The sequence below is a fragment of the Giraffa tippelskirchi genome, chromosome 2, assembly GCF_054371585.1.
Source record: "Giraffa tippelskirchi isolate mGirTip1 chromosome 2, T2T-mGirTip1v1.2.pri, whole genome shotgun sequence".
Lineage (NCBI taxonomy): Eukaryota > Metazoa > Chordata > Mammalia > Artiodactyla > Giraffidae > Giraffa > Giraffa tippelskirchi.
The window spans coordinates 164741438-164765128 of record NC_137276.1 but is presented as its reverse complement, the minus strand read 5'-3'; the positions used below and the strand labels follow the sequence as shown (position 1 = coordinate 164765128).

Here is a 23691-nt window from a genome sequence, read left to right as displayed (position 1 = left end):
GAGCAGATAAGCCGAATACAGGCTCTCACAAGTGCTACCATTACATCAGTTTAATTAAGAGTATGCATGAATTTGTGTGCAACACTTACTTCCAACTGCATTTACTCTGGTTATCCTAAGAACTCTCAGCTTGCTTTCTTCAAGTGCCTACCACTTCTTGTTTATCCACCTCATTACTCTACCATCATCCCCAGATCTATCCACTGACCTCCTACAACAGAGATAAGATTTCCTCTCCTCTGTACGCCTAATCCAGACCCCAATAACCACGTGCGTTCCTAGACATGTTGACAGGTGGGCATCCTCCAGCTTTCTCAAATTCATGAACTCTCCTCTCCCAACCATCTCCTGGTCCCCCAAATTTGTAAACAGTTACCTGTTCAGCAACCAAAGCTGAGAACATTACTTTTGAAGACTCCTTTCCAAAATTGGTTTTAAAATTTAGTTAGTCTATTTCAGTGTGCAAATATCTTAGTTAAGACTGCAAAGCCTACCTGGTTTTCCCTTCCTTGTTTATGCTGGGTTGCACAGGGATCTTTCTAAAATATGAATTTTGTCACCTGTCACTCAAGCTCTTCAATGACACTCTAATATGAGAATATTGTTGGGACATCCTTGGCAGTCCAGTGGTTAAGACTCTGCTTCACACTCACTTTGGAAGCACACAAACTAAAATTGCGATACTACCAAGATTAGCATGGTTCCTGCACAAGGATGACACACAAATATGTGAAGCGTTCCACATTAAGAAAAAAAAAAAAAAAAAAGACTTCTTGTTTCCACTGCAAGGGGGGATGGGTTCAACCCCTTGTTGGGGAACTAAGATCCCATATGCTATGGGTGACACAGTCAAAAACAAAATTAAATACTAATATCCTGGCATCTGGTAGTTTTCTAGACTTTCCAATTACTCCAAATAGGTTTTAGTCACATTACATTAAACCAGTTAATTGGCTCCTCAAATGCCTTCTGCTTACACAAAATCTTTGTGCCATTTCCCTTTTGAAATTGTAGGAAGAGATGCTTGGCAAGTGCTATTTCAGGCACCACATCCTGTATTTGAGGACCCCAAGAATACTACTTAACACAACAAAGTAGTTACTTGATGTTGGTTTTTTTTAGGATAACTAAAGCTCACTGAAGGTCTGGTATCTGCTCTTCCTTGCCTTGACCCAACTTTCCAAGTTCAATTTCCTTTAAGATTCTACTCAAGAAATTTGAAATGTGGTGGCCTTGAAAGGGTGAGGACAGCATGGTTGCTCAGTGACTCCAAACTGCTGCTTCTTACCACCTACATTGTTTCCCTTAAGGCCATGCCTCCCAAAGGTTGCTGCTGGACAAGACTTGGCAGTACAAACACATACCCTATTTCCCTGACTCTTCCAACAATTTTGGCTTCAGGGCCACCATTAAACTAAGTGAAATGTAGAACTGCTATGTGCTACTCATATTTAAGAGCTCTTAGAGAACCCCACATACAATTTTAAGTCAAAAGGGGCTCAGTTTATCAAACTCCCATTATATCATGCCAAAATATCTCAATCCTGAACTTTACTATATTAAAACATGGAGCCAAAGAAAGCAAGCAACACTGTCCAGGCAATCCTGACCACCCTCTAAGATTTTTTTCTAACGTTTATGGCATTTTCAAGTTACATATTATTCCCAACCAAATGTTATATAAATACTGGAATGCTCTGTCCAGTCACAAATCCCAAATATATCTCACCCATGTTTGTTCAAATAAGCTGCCAAATACCATCAAAACATTCCGCAGATTTCTCCCATCTACCATTTTTAATCCCCATGTTTCCCAACCAATCTATATCAAATAAGTGCATGCTATTACAAGTTACTTTAGATCAAAACAAGGTTCTTTCAGTGTAATGAGGGAGACAGCTACCAATACCACAGTGCCCGAGTTGAAATAAAAGGAAGAATTATAGATCCATTTGATGTGGAAATCTGGAAAAGTTTTACATATGTATCATTACTGGCTAAAGGGACTTCTCTGGCCAACTAGTGGTTAGTTAGGACCCTGCACTCTCACTGCCAAGGGCCTAGGTTTGATCACTGGTTGGGGGATAGAAAAAACCCCATAAGCCACACAGTGCTGCCAAATTAAAAAATGTTTCCATAGGCTAGGTTCCAGTGCTCCATCACTACAAACCTTCCAAGATACTCCTTTCCACTGTTTCCAACTAAAAATCACTTGTAATCTTCCCCCTACCACTTAACGTCTTGTATTAAGATACAAGATACATCCTATCCTCATCAAAACTCTCCTATATTCCTATATTCTCTAGGCTCCTGTGTACTTGCTATATGCCTGATAACTACCACCATTTAAGGACTTAGCAACTGTATTCAGGACAAAGAATTTTGTAAGCCATTTAACAAAAGCACAACAGGACAAATTCACATTTTATTTATTTTCAATAAGTTTAAATCCTCGAAGGGTACAGCATCTGGGGGGAAAAAGAACACAAGGTGCATGTTATACACAAGAGTTACTGAACACCACAACATAAACGCATCTCTCATCCCATTACCTATCTCTCTGAGAGGCACCCAATGACTCATATCCTCACGGGAAGGGAACTAATGTTTATAGCCTTCAGTTTCTGAATATTCGCTAAGAGTCAGTACTGGGAACATTAAGAGTCCATTTAATTTTGCCTCCTCTAACAATATGGGGGCTTCCCAGGTGGTGGTAAAGAATCCGCCCGCCAATGCAGGAGACAAGTCAGAAAGATACCCTGGAGAAGGGCACAGCAACCCACTCCAGTATCCCTGTCTGAGAAATCCCATGGACAGAGGACTCTGGAGAGCATCAGTCCATGAGGTTGCATTCGGACATGACTGAAGTGACTTCACTCACATGCACTAACAGTAAAAACCTGCTCTGATGAAAAATTTCAACTGCTCAGCAGGGTTCAGTAGTGCCCTGTAGCCCCAAAGATGTAGCCATGTCTATTAAAAATGCATCCTAACTAAAGAAAACAGGAGCTATCCTGCTAGAAAAACCACAGAACCTGGAGTTGAAGGCTTTGGCTGAAGCCTCGGGATGTGAACATCTGTTAGCCTTAATACCTATTTCAAGACTGTCATGATGAAGAGATGGGAAGTATTAAGAATTGTTTAAAAAAAAGAGAGAATTATGCCAGGAAAAAGTATACTGAATTTTCATTTTCTAGCAATTAATTCAGAGCCTAATACATTCGCCATAAAACTGTTAATTTAAATAGCTGACCCTTGAACAACCCAGTTTGATCTGCACAGGTCCACTTATACACAGATTTTTTTCAGTAAATACATACTACGCAATCTGCAGTTGACTGAACCCACAGATGCAGACGCCAACTGCAAAGTTATATGTAGATTTCCCACTAGACCCTAATCCCTGTGTTGTTCAAGGGTCAAATGCTATTCCCCACTACTTCCAGGCAGCTTTAGCAATTACCTGAAATCTAGGCACAATCCATTTGAACCCTTTGCCTTCGCTTTTCATATAATGCCAAGAAAATGTTCCATAATACATTTTCACAGTAGCCGCTCATTTTACAGGCTGAACTATTGGTGACATTATCACAACAGTCCTTAGTGGTCCAAGCCGAACCCCTTGAGCTTAATTAGTATGATTCCACAAGGTTCCACACTGTTAACAATGTACTTACCACACGGATTCTGTGTCCAATGGCCTTAGCAGGAAGGTTGCTTCGGAATTTGGCACGAACCATGCCACTGTTTCCATGAGCCCGAGTTATCTTTCCCCAGATTACTCTGGTTTTGTTAGGTTTTCCACCAGGAGTTACTGTGTTGCTGATTTAAGAGGATTAAAAATAAAAAGGCATGAGAACCCACAGAACCAATATAGTGTGGTGCAAAATCAAGGTGACTTCTAGATCAGTGGCCCTCAACCCCAGTTAACCACTTAATTCACTTGAGAAATAAATGCTAACAGCTGTAATAGTGGAGAAGGCAGGGAGGAGACAAAAAAGGGGACAAAAAATGTTGAGTATAGGGAGAAAAACTTGTTTGTAATTATAAACAGTCAGGGAAGCCCTTACTAAAAAGCTAATGCTGGAAAAAAGACTGGAAGGTAAGGGAACACCTTGTGTTAAAAAACGGGAGGTTGTGTCCCTGACTTGGGGAAAGGCAAAATATAACCAAGATGAATCTTAGCTGGGTTAAAACATGGGAGCCCTAAATGCATAAAGTCTTAGAAGCTCCTTAATGACTTCAGATTTTAACCATTTGAGATGAGAACCAGCTGGAGTTTCAGCAAAAGTATAGATCATTTGACTTATAATTAAAAAATCTCAAAGGATCTCTCTGGTTGCAGCAGGAAAAGGGGCTGAGGGAGATGAAAGCATTTCCCAAAGATCTTTTTTAAAACAATTAAAAAATAACAGTCCACCCATTTCTTCCACCTCTCCCTCAGCCTCCATCCCAAAAGTTTTAACTGAGTTGGAATGGGTTTAAAAACCAGTACTCTAGAGAGAGAATATCTTTAAGCATCCATAAAAAATATAACCTCAAGAGATCAACAGAATGAATTAAGGTACATGAAAAATGCTCTACAAAACCTTAAGATCATATTATAAGAAGCTGACTCCTCCCTTGAAACAATTAACAGCTGTAATTTTTCTAAGGGCAGTAGACATCTACATCCCACACTACGCTAAAGTTGCTTAAAATCCCAAAGTAAAAACCACAACAGTATCAATTACTTTACCAACTTAAAATGAGACAAATCAAGTAAAAACTCCAGAGAGTATAATACTATAAACTTACTTCTTTGCTTTGTACACATAAGCACATCTCTTCCCTAGATAGAATTCAGTTTCATCTCGAGCATATACACCTTCAATTTTCAGGAGAGCAGTGTGTTCCCTTTGGTTCCGTAGACCTCGTTTATAGCCAGCAAAAATGGCCTTGGACCACAGCCTAAGACAAAATACATTGTTAATTCTAAACTATTAAAAGATCTCATTTAACTTCAACAAGCAACAGGTATGGTTTGACTTGTGATGACCCCCACCTAAATTTACCCATACCAAACATCTAATTTTTTTTCCCCACCAGACTTAAACTCACATTTACGATCACGCCTAATAAACAAGTACACTGTAAGTACAAAGCAATGATATTTAAAACACATACCTTCCAGACATATTTGTCGTTTTAGAAGTCCTGTTCCCAGCAGGCCTTAAAACAAAAATAATCAGTTTAAAACCTTGCAAAGCCCGTTTCCCACCTACTAGCTTCCTGTAGAACAGCACCCCAAGCTCAAAGAATGCTGGATAAGTAAGCAAACGCCAAAATGAAGATAAAAACTAAAGTGGCAAGATTCTACACTACAAGAAATAACTCCTAGAAACACCAAAAGAAAGTCTTAAGAAAATTTATGCTACGATCATTGGGAAAAAATGAAGGTCAAGAAGCCAGAGAAGCAAGCAGAGAACCACCTTTTTTCACACTGAACGGGAAAGAAAAGCTAAGGGAACACATAGTAAACATGCAAAAAAACAGGTTTAAGGTGGCAGTAAATGGACAAAGAACCCTGCCTAGAGGTGCCGCTGTTGCCAGACAAAATGCAGCTATTTTGTATTTTACTCCGCTAGGGCCCGGAAGCAACTGGGGTTACCGGAGCACCCATTCTCGGAGCTCAGGGGACCAGCACCATCAGTCCCATATCTCCTCCATCCTGTCCCCCCTGTTTCTGGAAATCACAGAAATAGTCAGCTGGTAGAGCCTCAGAGTCGCACCAGTGCCTCGTCCGAGGGATATATCCGAGACTACCCCACTTATTTGCCCCCAAAGTTCAGCTGCAGGAGCTCCACACACCTCCACAAGCTCCAAGATGGCTGAAAGAGACCGGCGAGGACCCGCCGCGTGGCCTTGTGGGTAAACACATCGCCGCCCCACCCCCATTTAGGTAACTTCCTCGACCGCCAAAAAAGTAAGCCTCAGAAATCGCCTTCTGACTGAAATAAACCACGTCCAAAATCACGTGTACAATTCTTTCCCTAAGTCCTTTTATCTTTGCAAGCTGCAAAATGTATTATTTTGGAACACAGGGAGGCAAAGTGGTAGCCAGCTAAAGGAGAAGAAAAGGTCCTTCGAAGCTGTCCGTTGCCATAGAAACACCTTAGCTTGGTTCCGACGGCATCCGGGGGTGTAGTTGGCAAACTGAAGCCGGAGGGGAGGACGACCTACGCTTCGAGTACGCCAGAACTGATTGGCCAACAAGCGGGTATTTTTTCTTCTTACCACTTAAGAGTAGGGCAAACGGAAACTCTCGGATCCTACCCTGAAAGAGAAAGACCGCGAGAAAGAAAGCAGGAGAAAGCTCGTACTTCTCTATACCTTTCCTACCCCTTTGCGTGCATGTGTGCTCAGTCGCGTCTATTTGCGACTCTATGCACCGTCCTCCGCCATGCTCTCTGTCCATGGGATTCTCTAGGCAAGAATACTGGAGTGGGTTGCCATGCTCTCCTCCAGGGGATCTTCCCCATTCAAGGAGCTTACCCTCATCTCTTACATTGGCCGGCGGGTTCTTTACCACCAGCGCCACCTGGGAAGCCCTCTTCTACCTTTCTGCGTCCCTGTTCAGTCGTGTCCGACTTTTTGCGACCCTATGGACTGTAGCGCGCCAGGCTCCTCTGTCCATGGGGTTCTCCAGGCAAGAATACTGGAATGGGTTGCCATGCCCTCCTCCAGGGGATCTCTCCGATCCAGGGATCGAACCAGCGTCTCCTTTGGCTCCTGCATTGCAAGCGGATTCTTTACCCATTGAGCCACCTGGAAAGCCCTCCTCTCCCTTTACCACCCATTTAATCCTTTCCTCGTTTTACTCCTTTATCTCTTTTGAGAAATGACTTAAATTCTTACCGCCATTCTTCGTTTTGACTCCGAGGGTGAAGGGCACAGCCCTGACAAAGCCATGTCGCCTTTAAGCAGAGCTCAACGGCCAAAGGGCTTTCCTGGTGCCTCAGCAGTAAAAAAAAAAAAAAAAAAAAAATCCCCCTGCCAATGCAGGAGACGGGGGTTCCATCCTTGGGTTGGGAAGATCCCCTGGAGAAGGAAATGGCAACCCACTCCAGTATTCTTGCCTGGGAAATCCCATGGACAGAGGAGCCTGCCAGGCTAGAGTCCATGGGGTTGCAAAAGAGTTGGACACGACTTAACAACAATTCTGAGCGCCGCAGAATTGATGCTTTTGAACTGTGGTGTTGGAGAAGACTCTTGAGAGTCCCTTGGACTGCAAGGAGATCCAATCAATCCATCCTAAAGGAGATCAGTCCTCGGTGTTCATTGGAAGGACTGATGTTGAAGCTGAAACTCCAATACTTTGGCCACCTCATGCGAAGAGTTGACTCATTGGAAAAGACCCTAATGCTGGGAAGTATTGGGGGCGGGAGGAGAAGGGGACGACAGAGGATGAGATGGTTGGATGGCATCACTGACTCGATGGACATGGGTTTGGGTAAACTCCGGGAGTTGGTGATGGACAGGGAGGCCTGGCGTGCTGCAATTCATGGGATCGCAAAGAGTCAAACACGACTGAGAGAATGAACTGAACTAACAACTATAACAGTTGCTAAACTCCAAGTGCCCATCACCTAGCCCAGGTGCAGCTGGTCTTCAGTAAATATTTGTGCACTGGAATGGGATAGCTTAGTGGATGCCAGAGATTTACCTTTCCTTATTATTGCACGTTTCTTTGTGTTGCCCTATGGATTCATTCATTTTTTCCAAGTTTGTTGAATGACTGACTACCATGTACAAAATTTTGTTCTTGGCTTGGAGGACGCTGCAGTAAACAGTACAACAGAAATCTCTGCCCTCATGGAGCATACATCCTAGTGGGAGAGCAAGACAAGGAGTGAGTAAAATGTAAAATATATGGCACATTAGAAGGTGGTGTGAGAAAAAAATTGTTCATGGAGCTTGGCTCCAGTTGGACAAAGTGGTAGATAAATAGCAAAATGGCACTGATTGAAGCTGGTACCTGATGGACCAGTAGGACTTTACAAGGTGAAGAGGTTAGGGGAAGAGTGGTTCAATCTGAAAGAATAGCATATGCAAAAACCCTGAGTTAGAAGAGAGCATGATTCCTTAGAAGAAAGAAGTCCATTGAAGCTGGAGCCATGAGAGCAATAAAAGGGCAATGCTAGATGGGTCTGGAGAGGAACAGAGGAGCAGACCCTATTGTCCAAGTTAAGAATTTTAGTTTTTTTCTCAAGTTAATGGGAAACCATTGAGAGGTTCTAAGAAATATGGTGAAATTTTCTATTTTATAAGATGAGCCCTTCATTTCAAAAAGATCACCTTTAATTTGGAAGCTGTTAGAGTTGTTCAAGCAAGAAACAACAGCTAAATTCAGCAGGGTATTGAGGGAGATAGAAATTGAAAGTAAAATACACAGTACCCGGTGATGATTTGAATTGGGGGAATGCTGATGTCAGAATGAAGGAGGAAGCAGAAATAACTCCTGAGTTTCTAGTGTTCAGGAATGAGCCGTCAGAACTTGAAAGCACTGGATTCTACATAAAGATAGGCCTATATTACTTATGTGAGCCATACTTACTGATGCCCCAGGCCTAAAAAATGGAAAAATAAAGAACAACGCAGCAAAAGAACAAAATCTTAGCAGCATATTACTTGCTTCTAAGACTGCCCTTGTACTGGAAAATTTAGCTTGTTTGGAATATCTTTTTTTTTTCCAGTTTATGTAAAGATTCTTTCAGTTCAGTTCAGTTGCTCAGTCGTGTCTGACTCCTTGCGACCCCATGAACCGCAGCATGCCAGACCTCCCTGTCCATCACCAACTCCTGGAGTCCACCCAAACTCATGTCCATTGATGCGGTGATGCCATCCAACCATCTCATCCTCTGTCGTCCCCTTATCCTCTTGCCCTCAGTCTTTCCCAGCATCAGGGTCTTTTCCAATGAGTCAGCTCTTCGCATCAGGTGGCCAAAGTATTGAAGTTCAACTTCAATCTTAGTCCTTCCAATGAACACCCAGGACTGATCTCCTTTAGGATGGACTGGTTGGATCTCCTTGCTGTCTAAGGGACTCTCAAGAGTCTTCTCCAACAACACAGATCAAAAGCATCAATTCTTCTGTGCTCAACTTTCTTTATAGTCCAACTCTCACTTCCGTACATGACTACTGGAAAAACCATAGCCTTGACTAGATGGACCTTTGTTGACAAAGTAATGTCTCTGCTTTTTAATACACTCTCTAGGTTGGTCATAGCTTTCCTGCCAAGCAGTGAGTGTCTTTTAATTTCATGGCTGCAATCACCGTCTGCAGTGATTTTGGAGCCCCCCAAAATAAAGTCAGCCACTGTTTCCATGGTTTCCCCATCTATTTGCCATGAAGTGATGGGACCAGATGCCATGATCTTAGTTTTCTGAATATTGTGCTTTAAGCCAACTTTTTCACTCTCCTCTTTCACTTTCATCAAGAGGCTCTTTAGTTCTTCTTCACTTTCTGCCGTAAGGGTGGTGTCATCTGCATATCTGAGGTTATTGATATTTCTCCCGGCAATCTTGATTCCAGCTTGTGCTTCCTCCAGCCCAGCATTTCTCATGATGTACTCTGCATATAAGTTAAATAAGCAAGGTGACAATATTCAGCCTTGATGTACTCCTTCTCCTATTTGGAATCAGTCTACTGTTACATGTCCAGTTCTAACTGTTGCTTCCTGACCTGCATACAGGTTTCTCAAGGGCCAGGTCAGGTGGTCTGCTTTCCCATCTCTTTAAGAATTTTCCAGTTTATTGTGGTCCATACAGTCAAAGGCTTTGGCATAGTCAATAAAGCAGAAATAGATGTTTTTCTGGAACTCTCTTGCTTTTTCAGTGATCCAGCGGATGTTGGCAATTTGATCTTTGGTTCTCTGCCTTTTCTAAAACCAGTTTGAACATCTGGAAGATTCTTTCAGTTTTGCATATAAAATGTTTGTTGCATGGGACATACTCGTACCACCCTCCTGAGGATCACTTTATTGTAGACAAGATCACACTGGAAACTTACTATTCACTATTTGCTTTGTATATGGCAAAATTCTCCATAGACTATTCTCATTGTAAAGCTTATTTAACCAGAAAGTACTTTCCTTTCCTGAGGAAGGATAACATATTGATAGCAGTATTAAACTGATTTTCAGGATAAATAGTTTTTCTAGGTATAATGGCAATTGTTTTCCTAAGCCTGGATGCAATAAATTCTGTTAATCTAACATTTCAGGGGAATGGAAACATCAAATATTTTAGTAATCAGAATAACAGAAAAATAAATCTGTTGTATATGAAAATTACCAGTTAATACTCAGAATATAATTAAAAAACATACAAAAGACATATTGGACATTGGTGGTGGTGGTTGAGTCACTAAGTCGTGTCCACATGGACTGTAGCCTACCAGGCTCCTCTGTCCATGGGATATCTCAGGCAAGAATTCTGGATTGTGTTGCCATTTCCTTCTGTAGGGGATCTTTCTGACCCAGAGATCAAACTCATATCTCCGCAGTGCTGTCAGATAGTTTACTGCTGAGCCACCAGGGAAGCCCTACATTGGCATTAATTTACCTTAAGAAACACGAAGATTGCATTTATCTGCCAATAATTAAGCTGGCTACAGAACAGACCTGTGCCATTTGATGGCAGTGTTTCTTCCATCTCCTGAGACTGCTCTGCATAACTAGAGGGGATAAGCCACAGCTCTTGTACTTCTTTTTCTCTTAGTGGGAGGGTATAGAAATAAATGTCATTCAACACCCCCTTAAACTAATCTCAATGTTTTTTCCCACTTTAGGTGATTGCATTTTCATGAGATTATAATGTACCAAGGAAATTAAAACTAACTCAAGAAGAATGGAAGAGTATGTTCCAAATTCCAATTTATTATACATATATATATGAAATGACTTATATTAAATTTCTGTGTATGATTTACCCTAGCTGTGTAACAAATTACTCCAAAACTTAGTGACTTAAAATATAAATGTTTATTATTTCACACAGTTTCTGAAGGTCAGGAATTTGGGAGTAGCTTGGTTATATGGGTCAAGAATTGAGGAGCAGCTTAGTGGGATGGTTCTGTTTTGGGGGTTCTTATAAGTCGAAGTTGGTCAGGGCTGCAGTCATCTGAAGACTTGACTGGAGCTAGGGGATCCACTCCAAAATGGCTCATTTACACAGTTGGCAAGTTGATGCTGTCTTTTGTCAAGAGGCCCTCACTCTCATGAGACTTTTCACAGGGCTTCTGAAGAATCCTCATGACAAGGCATCTGGATTCCCACAGAGTGAGAGATTTGAGAAAATGATAGAGAAACTTTAATGCCTCAAAATCATCTAGCTTTGGAAGCCACAATATCCTGTTGGTTATATAGGTTAGTCCTATTCAGTGTGGGGAAGACCACAGAAGGGCATGAATACAAGAAGGTGAGACTCGTATGGGCCACCTTGGAGAATGGCTACTACATTCCACGTTTTGCTAACTGACACGGAGCAGGGCCCTGTAGGGCTCCCAGGCATGGAGGCCTTTCTGTCTCCCATTTCTTGTAGGCAAGACTCCAGCATTATAACTTTCCGTGAGTTCCAAAGGGCAGATTTGAACAGTTGCTAATCAAGGGTGTATGTGCTAAGTCACTTCAGTCATGTCTGACTCTTCGTGACCCCATGGACTGTAGCTCGCCAGGCTCCTCTGGCCATGGGGGTTCTCCAGGCAAGAATACTGGAGTGGGGTGCCATTTCCTTTTCCAGGGGATCTTCCCTACCCAGGGATCAAACCAGCACCTCTTATGTCTCCTGCATTGGCAGGTGGGTTCTTTACCACTAGAGCCACCTGGGAAGCTAATCCAGGGAAAGTGAAAATGAAAAGTCGCCCAGTCATGTCCTGCTCTTTGCAACCCCATGGACTATACAGTCCATGGAATTCTCCAGGCCAGAATACTGGAGTGGGTAGCCTTTCCCTTCTCCAGGGGACCTTCCCAAACCAGGGATGGAACCCAGGTCTCCCACATTGCAGGTGGATTCTTTACCAGCTGACCCACAAGGGAAGTCCAAGAGTACTGGAGTCGGTAGCCTATCCCTTCTCCAGGGGACCTTCCCAAATCAGGGATGGAACCCAGGTCTCCCTCATTGCAGGTGGATTCTTTACCAACTAAGCTATCAGAGAAGCCCAATCAAGGGAGAAGAAGCCAAAAATCACCAGAGGCAAGGTGAAAGGGACCAGAGAAGCTCATCAAGATTAGAAGACCCACCACCTAAAATGAGATTAAGGAAGTGCAAGCTCTGCCCACACTCTAATCTTGCTAGAGACCCCACCTTTGACCCTCATGAAATTCTCTAGGGTTGGGACTCTTGGTTTTTTGAGACAGAACATAGTTGTAGATTCCTCTTTGCCTGGCAAAGCATTAAAGCTAGCTATCCTTTTCTCCACCCCAAACTCTGTCTCCAGGATTTGATTTGGCACCCGGTGTACAGAGAGGCTGAGCTTTCAATTAACATAACCACAAGACAATTTTGGTTAGCATCTGAAAATGTTGCTAGGAAAAAAGTTTATTTGGCTCAAATTCAAATTGCTTAAGCATAGTCAAATAGTGGGGGCTACACATCTTTAATAAAAAGTAAGTTGCTTTTCTTTGGGAGGTCAGAATGTTACTGGGGGTTATTAAGCAGAATCATCTGCAAAGTACTTTTGTTCATTCTCTTGAGTATATGGCAAAATGGACTTTACAAGAACCCATCTACATGCTGCCTGTGTTTTTGGATTTAAGTAATTTTTAAACATTTGATGGATGACTTATTTTTTCCTCCGTTCTTTCTTTAGAGGTCAACTGGAAGCCTCAAATCTTCCTCCAGAAGCTTGGCCTTCTGAAGTGATGGTGTCAGTGACAGGAGAACCACCAAATACTGCTGTAGAAGAAATGGAAGAAACAGTCAAAGAAGCAGTCATAGAAATCAGCCCAGAAATCACGATGCCACTCTCCATTCTAGACGTGCTGAGGATCTCTGCAGTTCTGGAGGACACCACAGACCAGCTCTCCATTCTAAACTATATCATGCCAGTTCAGTATGAAAAAAGACAAAGCGTTAACATGGTATATACATTCACTATTACTTAATTTTTGCTTTCTCTTTATTTCTCCATCATTTTCAGTACCTATGCCATTCAATTTAACTTGGGAAATAGCACCTTCTAGTCAGGTAAAGGGCTACAGTAATTATCTGAGATATGTACTCTCAATTAATGGAGTGAAACAGACATAGCTCAAGGTACATCTCATAAAATATCCTTTTCTCCTGATATATTGGTGTTATTCTAAAAAGTCTATAGATAAGTCAGTATAAATACAATATATATACTGAGGAGATAAATAATTGTGTTGTCTTATTTGTCTTGTATTGGTATTTGTCATCTGGCAACCCACTCCAGTATTCTTGCCTAGAGAATCCCCATGGACAGAGGAGCCTGGCAGGCTTCAGTCCATGGGGTCGCAAAGAGTCAGACTGAGCAATTAAGCACAACAGCACAAAAGCTAACTGAACACCAGGGGGAGGAAATTCAGGTGGACCCTGTCAACATTGCTCTCATCTAAAATGACTTTGTCATTGCCAAATATGTTGCGATCTGCTTTTCTGAATAGCCAGCCACATTATTGCATTAGCCATTACATTTTCAATGATGTTATGGATTCCTCCCTCAAAGCACCACTGAGTTATCAAAAAACTCAACTTGGTAGTGAGCAAAATCTTTTATAAATTCTTAAGCCCTTAAACCATAAACAATTTTTAAGTACAAATACATATTTATTAAGTTTCACAAAATTATGTAATTTGTACAGAATATATTATTTGTGATTATGTGATAAATGCAACTTGCTATGAAAATGAGAGGGTAAATTAATTTTCATGTCTAATAGAAAAGAAGTCCATATTTACTGTGACTAGAAAATTAAATTTCCCTTTAAATGCCCCTTACAATTTTATAATTATTATTATTACTACTGCTATATGTATAAACTGGATTCACAAAACTTTTATTAGCGTTTTAAAAGTGGATTTGAAGTTACAGGATCATTATGGTTGAATTGTGCAATAAGCAATTAATTTCACTTTCTCAGTCTTAGTTTTCTCATTTATGAATTGTGGTGGAGTTTTAACTAAATGAGCCCTTCTAATACTAACATTCTGTGAGTTTTAGGGTGGTTTCAAAACATTAATGGGTATTATAGGAATTTTACAAGAAATTAGTTTCCTTATTAATTTATGAAAAGTGAAGACATCTGGAAACCCAAGAACTAAACCTTTCACTGCACTTAAAATGAGTCTAATTCTTCAATTGTTTGTTAACAGATAGTACAGAAGAGACATTAACCTCACTAACTATCTTCAGTTAACAAGATAAAGTTTTCTCAATGATATTTACTGTCAGGCTTTAAAAAGGGTAATTTTTCATCATAGAAACTCAAGAGAGAAAGAAAAACACAAATTTATAAACAACATTCAGTAGTGGTCACCATTCTAGTAAATAAAAGAACAAAACTTCTCCAGTTTTATTCTGGTTTATGATCTTCACCCACAAAATTTTCTGACTTAACAGAGAGAGGCCCTGCTTATGATTTTATAGAAATATAAATAGTAAAGGTTTGTACTCTTATTCTGATTAATAGAGCTTAAAAGCCCCTTTCAGAATATGTTAGTTATATAACTTAAAAATGTGACTCTTAAAATAATTTTTCATTTTATAGTATTATAGTTCTAACTCATAAATTTTTACAGTACCATTGCCCTGCATAAGATAAATATTTAAAAACTTTAGTACTAATGTGGATGTTTTCTTTCTTCAAAAGCTTCACGTTGTTGAGCTTTACAGTAACAACACTGGGATGAAAGTTTAGTTAGCATTATCCCTCTTCCACAACCATTTTTATAGCTAAAGAATCATGGAATGGAATGATGAAAAACATACTAATGTACTACGTTCTACCAGAAGTGGGAGTAATTGAACTGAACTTTGAAAGGGGTCCCTTGCAGGAATACTGTTCTTATTTTTTCCCTTAGGATCTAATAACCTCCCGTACAAGGAGGTGAATGGACCAGAATATTTAGCTAGTTCCTTTAAGTTCTCATCTAAAAACTCATATTTATTTCTAATAATCTGTCCGTCAGGCCATTTGACACATTTGCTTCCTTTTCCAGATGCCTGAGCACAAAGGTAGAGGAATGATGGTTAGGGCGATCAGAAAAAACAAACTTTCCAGGTCTTAGTTTCCCATTCCCTCCCTAGATTAGAAAATCTAGAGTAATAACCATCCACATACTTAAAGCTTTCTTTATGCATAGGTAAGTTTCAATTTAATTGTTGGAATTCTATGGCTTCTGTTGTCTTTGTAGTCAGTCATATCAATTTTAATTTAAGGGAGTATTTTAAAATTTAATTCTTATTTAAGGCAGCATTTTGTTTTGTACTTGCATATGTATGTTTTCCTCAGATCTGAATTTCGCTTGCTGTTGATAAAGGAAAAATGCTGTTGAGTCTGTGTTTACTAATCTTTATTGATAGGTTTTTTTTTAACTAATCTAATTGAAGTTTAGCTAAGGAAGACCTAGGCTTTTATGCAAATAAAACTCTTCTATGCATAGAATCAGCACAAGAATTTAAGTAATCATATCAAATGCTGAACTTACATGGTTCTGTGTAGTGTTCTAAATGCCCTTTTTCTTTCTTTTTCTCCTTCCTTTTTTTCTTTCATCAATAACTGCAGGATGGCAAGTACTATTATTATCCCTAATTTATCAATGGGAAAATGGAGGCATAGAGATAGTAAATAGTTGTCTAAAGTCAATGTGGTTTAGTAACAGGGCCAGGATTTAAACAAGGAAGTCTGGTTTCAGAGTCCCATATAAACTGCATAACCACTATGTTTTCTGGTTTCCCATTGGCTCAAGGTTTTAGCCACAGATTAAATAGAAATCATCAATTGAAAGATGTATCCTGTCCCAGTTGAAAGTTGTATCCTGTCCCAATTGAAAGATGGTAATGCTTACCTCTTACTATTCAAGTTTGGGTCTGAAAAATAAATTTTTTTGGTTTTTCCCCACATGAACTTCAAAATCTATACCACACCACTAAATATACTATCGGCTCCCTACTCTTTGGTATGATTCTCTTTTAATTCTTTATACAGTGGGCCCTCCATATCTGTGGGTTCCACATCTGTAGATTCAAGCAACCATGGATCAAAAATATTCAGAAAAAAATTCCAGTATGCTCCCAAAAGCATAACTTGAATTTGCTGTGTGCTGGCAGCTATATACATAGTATTTACATTGTTTTAGTATTATGAGTCATCTAGAGATGATTTAAAGTATATGAGAGGATGTATACAGGTTATATACAAATACTATGCCATTTTACATAAGGGACTTCAGGATCTGTGGAGTTTGGTCTCCTTGAAGGGTGGGGCGAGGGTGTGGTAGTGGATCAGACCAACCCTCCACAGTTACCAAGGGATGACTATATTTCAGATTCATGTGTTCAGTGAACATTTGAGTCTTTGCTGTACCCTGGACATTGTTCTAAACAATGGGATTATAAAGATGGCTGCATTTATTTAATATCATCTTGTTCCAAAAAGAATTTGAGGTGCACCAAGATCTGTAAGACACTGTCCCTCTCCTCATGGAATTTATAATTTAATGGAGTTATTTATACAAATAATTACAAATGGTAAATGTCTGCTAATAGAGATGTTTCGCAGAGAACTGTATCTTTGGTCATAGTCTTAAAGTTTACCAGTTGGGGAATGACGGAGAGTGGGAATGTTGTCTAAAGGCAGGAAGACATAAAACAGCAGAGCATGTAGTTTGATGTGGCTGAAGAAGAGGATAATTTCCTGGTACTGATATTACAAGAGGTTTAAAATGTAGGAAGAGGCCCTCATATAGCATTGTTTCTTTTTGTTTTAAAAATCTGTCTTAACGTGAAACATCATTTATTGTTTTTAGAAGAATAACAAAGAAATGCATTCAGAAAGAAGAAGCTCAGAAAAAGTTCCACTGGCATCAAAACCCTCAAAAATATCCAGTCCATTGGTACATAAAGAAGAATCCAAGTTGCCGGAAATCAGACAAGGAGGCCAGTTTAACAAAGTGCAAGATCTTATCTTCAAAAAACCCACAAGGCAGACCATAATGAATACAGAGACACTGAAGAAAATTCAGATTGATAGGTAAGGAAGGAGAACATATTTGGAAATGTGATAATGTATTTCTAGACGGATGAAGAGTGAGTACAGGGGTGGCTGACTGTTCTCTTCTCTTAATGGATTGGTCATTATATGGAAATGACTACAGATAATAGAATTAGCCAAAGTCTGTCTAGGAGGAAGTGTGGTACAATTGATAGTATTAATATGGTGGCCATATGGTTGGGCAAGTTATTGAGCCTTTGTTTACAGTTTTTAAAAATGAGAATAATGATAACAACTTTGCAGGGAGGTATCAGCCAAGTGCTTGGCAGAGATTGGTGGCTATTGTGACGCTTTATTCTTTAGTAAGAGATAGATATTGTCAAAGTAGTCAAATTTTAAACTGTTTTAATCCTGAGGATTTCTTAAGCAGTCTCAATTTCCATTGTCTTATTGCTCAGTTTTTCATTGTCAACTGGCTTGCTGACAAAGAATCCTGTTACGTTTAAAAGAAAGTATAACCTTATGATAATAATTTTTGGTAAGTAAGGATTTATAGCACTTACCCAGAACCATTAGCCAAATCCAGCCTGTAGTCTGTTTTTGAAAATAAATTTTATTGGAATACAGCATCTCCCATTTTATATATTGTCTATGACTGCTTTCATGGGATAACCACAGAGTTGAGTAGTTTCAAAAGGGAGTTTATGTCCTGCAAAACCAAAAACATTTACTACTTGTCCAATTACAGAAAAACTTGCTGACCCCTGCTTTAGACCCTCACCAGAAGGGTATCATCTCTTGTTAGAAATAATCTGGTTTCACATTTGCATCCCTGAAAGATCATGTCCTGTTTATAAGTTGCTAGTTAATGTCCTTTTATTCTCAGTGTGTGGGATCATAGTTTTTCAATTGATGTGATTTCATTGTATTTATTTTCTTAATATAGTTATAGAATTCTTTGTGTGAACTGTTGGTAATAATTATGTAAAACAGTAAGTATACTTCTTGCTGATTCTATACCAAAATATTAAATAGTAGTATTTAAAATTCTCTACCTAGGAGAGAATACTCAATGGACTAGGAGTCAAGAATCTGAATTAAATAGTTCTAGCTCTTTTTCAAACTAGCTCTGTGAACTCGGGCAAGGAAGGCATTTAATCTTCCTGAGTCTGGATTCACTCATCTCTAAAATGTGTCGTATTAGCTCTTTATACAAAAATTTTTAAATGATTTAACTTTTTCAAAGTTATGAAATATTTGAACAATGCATAAAAATGTGAAGAATAAAATTATTAATCCTTATGTATATAACCACCAAATCTTAACATTTTACATGATAGCTTTAAGAGTTTTTTTTTCAAATAAAATATGTCAGGTACAATTGAAGCCTCTGATTCTAGTCTCCTCACCCTTCCCCCAAATATTTCTTCTGAATTTGTTGTTTATTGTTCTCTTGTATATGTTGTGATACTTTTATTAGGTATGTAAGTATTTTATTTAAACGATACATGTAGGTGGCTCAGATGGTAAAGAGTCTGCCTGCAATGTGGGAGACCTGGGTTCGATCCCTGGGTCAGGAAGATTCCCTGGAGAAGGAAAATGGCAACCCACTCCAGTATTCTTGCCTGGAGAATTCCATGGATAGAGGAGCCTGGTGGGCTATAGTCCGTGGGGTCACAAAGAGTGGGACATGACTGAGTGACTAACTTTCACTTTCACGTTCATAGTTTTACATGTTCTTAAATGTTGTATACACAATATCATGCTGTACATTCCAAGTCCATTAGTCTTCAGTATGTAAACTTTTTCTGGTTAAGAAGTTTCTCTTTTTTGCTAAGAGTTGTTTGTTTTTAAATGATGTGATGATCATTTGGCTTTTTTCTCCTTTTCTCCTTATTAATGTGATGATTTCCATTAGTAGATTTTCTAATACTAAACTATTTCTGCCTTCCAAGAATAATTCCAGTTTAGTTATGATGGTCCTTCTGGGTCTTAACTTGTGTGATTTCTGTAGCCCTTTGTGAATGTGGGGAAATATATCTTACTGTTTCATCTTTTTTGTTTCTCCTTACAGGCAATTTTTCAGTGATATAATTACAGAAACTATGGAGGAGTTGCAAGAAGAGGGCACTTTCACCAATCTCCTGAAAGCTTTGGGCAAAGAGAGGGAAAGCAAAATGCATTTCTATGATATCATTTCCAGGTGAGAGTAACTTTAGGTTTATTTGCTTTGTTGCATTTTAAAGTGCTATAAAACTCTTACTGGAAGTCTTAGATTTCTGAAGCAAATCAAGTTTTTGCTTTCAAGGGGAGATAACTAGAAGTCAGAAAGTTGGGATCTATTTGGAGTTCTGCTGGAACAATAGCTCAATTTCTGGACTTCAGTTATCTGTATCTATAATTTATGTACTACAATATATGTGCTACAGATGGGTAGTGCATAATCTATGGTTTATTTTGGCAATGACAATCTCAAGATTCTAGTTAGCAGGATTTCTCTAGATGCTACTTAATGATAAGTGTTTTTTTGTTGTTGTTATTGTTGTTGCTATAGACTGAATGTTTGTGCCCCTCTAACTTCAATTTTTGAAATCCTAACCTCCAGAGTGGTGGTTTTAGGAGGTTGGACTTCTTTGGTCAATGAGTAGGTCTTAAGGATGGAGCCCTCATCAGTGGGATTAGTGCCCTTATAAACAAGACCCAGGAGAGCTGCCTTCCTCTTCTGTCATGTAGATACAAATGAAAATGGTCATTTTTGAACCAGGTGGCAGGTTCTCACCAGACACTGAATTGGATAGCACCTGGATCTTGCACTTAATAGCCTCCAGAACTGTGAGAAATGAATTTCTCTGTTTATAAGCCTTCCAATCTATGATATTTTTATTATAGCAACTCAAGCTAAGATAGGTATTATTTTGTTTTTTGTTGTATTGTTCTGTTATTTTATTTTAAACCTAAATAATGGGATTGCTGGAGATGGCAGAATTCTGTTTCTTAGGGCAAGCGGAAACAACATAAAATAGTTAAATTCTCATTCAGACAGTACTGAGTTTGAATTCTGCTCTGCCATTTACTACTTGTGTGACTATGGCAAGTGTGTAAGTCTGTATCTTCTTAGAGACAGATGCCAAGATAAGATTATTAATGTAAAGATTTTTGTCAGGGAAACCCTTATGTGAGAGAAAATGGGGAGGGAGCCTTTGGACTCAATGCTAGACTCACCCTAAGTGAAGGAGAGGGAAGGTTGGGTGGATGAGACCACCCTGCAATCTAAGGATGATTTGGCAAGGTCATCAGGGAGTCCTTGAGCCAAAGTCAAGCATCAGAAAAGTCCAGAGTCTCCCAGGAAGGGATGGCCTTATCCCTGCCACCCTCAAAACTTGGCTGGGAGCAGTCTGTGGGAAGGATGGCCTCAGAGCACACACAGTGGAGGAGTTCAGAGCCGAGAGCTTGGACCCTTCTTTGCTTACATTGCCTGTACTTGGAAGTCTGTGGGGCACGTTCTCAGGTCCTCCGCAGCAAGTTACCTCAACTCTCTATGTGCATTTTCTTCATTTGTAAAACAGGAATGATGACAGAGATTATGTCATTAGGTTTTAAGAGGCGCTCAGAATAGGAAAGATTCTTCTTTTTCCTCTTCCTGTTCCTCCTCTTCTTAGGTTGTTCTCAGCAGCATCAATTTTAGATACAACACTGATAAGCCAGAGAATCCTCTTCTGGTTTACTAAAATCACTGTCTTTTTTTTAATTAATTTATTTTTTATTGAAGGATAATTGCTTTATAGAATTTTGCTGTTTTCTGTCAAATCTCAACATGAATCAGCCATAGGTATACATATATCCCCTCCCTTTTGAAACTCCCTCCCATCTCCCTCCCCATCCCACCCCTCTAGGTTGATACAGAGCCCCTGTTTGAGTTTCCTGAGCCATACAGCAAATTCCCGTTAGCTATCTATTTTACATATGGTAATGTAAGTTTCCATGTTATTCTTTCCATACATCTCACCCTCTCCTCCCCTCTCCACATGTCCATAAGTCTATTCTCTATGTCTGTTTCTCCACTGTTGCCCTGTAAATAAATTCTTCAGTACCATTTTTCTAGATTCTGTATATATGCGTTAGAAGATGGTATTTATCTTTCTCTTTCTGATTCACTTCACTCTGCATATAGGTTCTAGGTTCATCCACCTCATTAGAACTGACTCAAATGTGTTCCTTTTTATGGCTGAGTAAATTCCATAGTATCTATGTACCACAACTTCTTTATCCATTCATCTGTCAATGGACATCTAGGTTACTTTCATGTTCTAGCTATTGTAAATAGTGCTGCAATGAACAATGGGATACATGTGTCTCTTTCAATTTTAGTTTCCTCAGGATATATACCTAGGAGTAAGACTGCTCGGTCATATGGTGGTTTTATTCCTAGTTTTTTAAGGAATCTCCATGCCGTCTTCCATAGTGGCTGTATCAATTTACATTCCCACCAACAGTGCAGGAGCATTTCCTTTTCTCCATACACTCTCCAGCATTTATTGTTTGTAGACTTTTTGATGAGGGCCATTCTGACTGGTGTGAGGTGATATCTTATTGTATCTTTGATTTGCATTTCTCTAATAATGAATGATGTTGAGCATCTTTTCATGTGTTTGTTAGCCATCTGTATATCTTCTTTGGAGAAATGTCCTTTTAGGTCTTTTTCCCACTTTTTGATTGGGTGGTTTGTTTTTCTGGGATTGACTTGTATGAGCTGCTTGTATATTTTGGAAGTTAATCCTTTGTCAGTTGTTTCATTTGCTATTATTTTCTCCCATTCTGAGGGTTGTCTTTTCACCTTGCTTATAGTTTCCTTTGCTGTGCAAAAGCTTTTAAGTTTAATCAGGTACCACTTGTTTACTTTAGCTTTTATTTCCATTACTCTAGGCGGTGGATCATAGAGAATCTTGCTTTGATTTATGTCATCAAGTGTTCTGCCTATGTTTTCCTCTAAGAGTTTTATAGCTGCTGGTCTTACATTTAGGTCTTTAATCCATTTTGAGTTTATCTTTGTGTATGGTGTTAGGAAGTGTTCTAATTTCATTATTTTACATGTAGCTGTCCAGTTTTCTCAGCACCATTTATTGAAGAGGCTGTCTTTTCCCCATGGTATATTCTTGCCTCCTATGTCAAAAATAAGGTACCCATAGGTGCATAGGTTTATTTCTGGGCTTTCTATCTTGTTCCATTGGTCTATATTTCTGTTTTTGTGCCAGTACCATACTGTCTTGATGACTGTAGCTTTGTAGTATTATCTGAAGTCAGGAAGGTTGATTCCTCCAGCTCCATGCTTCTTTCTCAAGACTGCTTTAGCTATTCAGGCTCTTTTGTGTATCTTTTGTTCTAGTTCTGTGAAAAATGCCATTGGTAATTTGATAGGGATTGCATTGAATCTGTAGATTGCGTTTGGCAGTATAGTCATTTTTACAATATTGATTCTCCCTACCCAGGAACATGGAATATCTCTCCATCTGTTTATGTCATCTTTGATTTCTTTTATTGGTGTCATAATATTATGTGTACAGTTCTTTTGTCTCCTTAGGTAGGTTTATTCCTAGATATTTAATTCTTTTTGTTGCAATGATGAATGGGATTGATTCCTTAATTTCTCTTTCTGATTTTTCATTGTTAATATATAGAATTGCAAGTGATTTCTGTATGTTGATTTTGTATCCTGCAACTTTTCTAAGTTCACTGATTAGCTCTAGTAATTTTCTGATGCTGTCTTTAGGGTTTTCTATGTACAGCGTCATGTAATCTGCAAACAGTGAGAGCTTTACTTCTTCTTTTCCAATCTGGATTCCTTTTATTTCTTTTTCTTCTCTGATTGCTTGTAGCTAGCACTTCCAGAACTATGTTCAATAATAGTGGTGAAAGTGGACACCTTAGTCTCGTTCCTGATCTTAGGGGGAATGCTTTTAGTTTTTCACCATCGAGAATAATGTTTGCTGTAGGCTTATTATTTAGGGCCTTTACTATGTTGAGGTAGGTTTCTTCTATGCCCATTTTTTAAAGAGTTTTAATCATAAATGGGTGCTGAATTTTGTCAAAGGCTTTTTTTGCATCTATTGAGATTATCATATAATTTTTATCTTTCAATTTGTTAATATGGTGTATCACATTGATTGATTTGAGTATATTGAAGAATCCTTGTATCTCTGGAATAAACCCAACTTGATCATGGTGTATGAGCTTTTTGATGTGTTGCTGAATTCTGTTTGCTAAAATTTTGTTGAGGATTTTTGCATCTATGTTCATCAGTGATACTGGCCTGTAGTTTTCTTTTTTTGGTTTGTCTTTGTCTGGTTTTGGTAACAGGGTGATTGTGGCCTCGTAGAATGAGTTTGGAAGTGTTCCTTCCTCTGCAATATTTTGAAAGAGTTTTAGAAGGATAGACATTCAGTTCAGTTCAGTCGCTCAGTTGTGTCTGACTCTTTGCC

At 39.2% G+C, this 23691-nt stretch overlaps 2 protein-coding genes and 1 non-coding gene across 26 annotated transcripts in view; 2 read left to right on the top strand and 1 right to left on the bottom strand.

The window, feature by feature from the left end:
- The window catches only part of DRC9 (dynein regulatory complex subunit 9), a 50546-nt gene that overhangs the window by 1518 nt on the left and 25337 nt on the right, over positions 1 to 23691 (top strand). For 4 of the 22 annotated variants that reach the window (XM_081571651.1, XM_081571650.1, XM_081571646.1 and 1 more), the window contains 4 exons: positions 10831 to 10897; positions 12850 to 13120; positions 17031 to 17254; positions 19290 to 19418. In XM_081571651.1, the coding sequence (XP_081427777.1) occupies positions 10890 to 10897; positions 12850 to 13120; positions 17031 to 17254; positions 19290 to 19418 (632 nt within the window). In that variant the 5' untranslated portion in view covers positions 10831 to 10889. Of the gene's footprint in view, positions 1 to 6170; positions 6260 to 7765; positions 7892 to 10830; positions 11408 to 12849; positions 13121 to 17030; positions 17255 to 19289; positions 19419 to 23691 lie in introns of those variants that run through there. The other 18 variants (XM_081571658.1, XM_081571657.1, XM_081571655.1 and 15 more) reach the window with 12 other exon arrangements.
- LOC145540012 (U6 spliceosomal RNA) lies at positions 641 to 749 on the top strand. The gene has a single exon (XR_014078143.1). It is a non-coding gene; the product is annotated as a U6 spliceosomal RNA (small nuclear RNA).
- On the bottom strand, positions 2393 to 5879 carry RPL35A (ribosomal protein L35a). 3 transcript variants are annotated; one of them, XM_081571669.1, is made up of 5 exons: positions 5651 to 5879; positions 5167 to 5211; positions 4798 to 4950; positions 3678 to 3822; positions 2393 to 2468 (listed from the first exon to the last, which is right to left on the bottom strand). In XM_081571669.1, exons 2-5 carry the CDS (start codon positions 5175 to 5177, stop codon positions 2445 to 2447), a joined length of 333 nt encoding a protein of 110 aa, XP_081427795.1. In that variant the 5' UTR covers positions 5178 to 5211; positions 5651 to 5879; the 3' UTR covers positions 2393 to 2444. The 3 variants fall into 3 exon arrangements, with proteins under 3 accessions (XP_081427795.1, XP_081427794.1, XP_081427793.1); XM_081571668.1 differs by having other exon boundaries at positions 5772 to 5879; XM_081571667.1 differs by having other exon boundaries at positions 5851 to 5879.

Coding starts and splice junctions, on each gene's coding strand:
- RPL35A (XM_081571669.1), bottom strand. Junction 3,823..4,797: donor TATGTGTACAAAGCAAAGAA/GTAAGTTTATAG, acceptor CTCTTAAATCAG/CAACACAGTAACTCCTGGTG. Junction 2,469..3,677: donor TTGGACACAGAATCCGTGTG/GTAAGTACATTG, acceptor TTTTCCCCCCAG/ATGCTGTACCCTTCGAGGAT.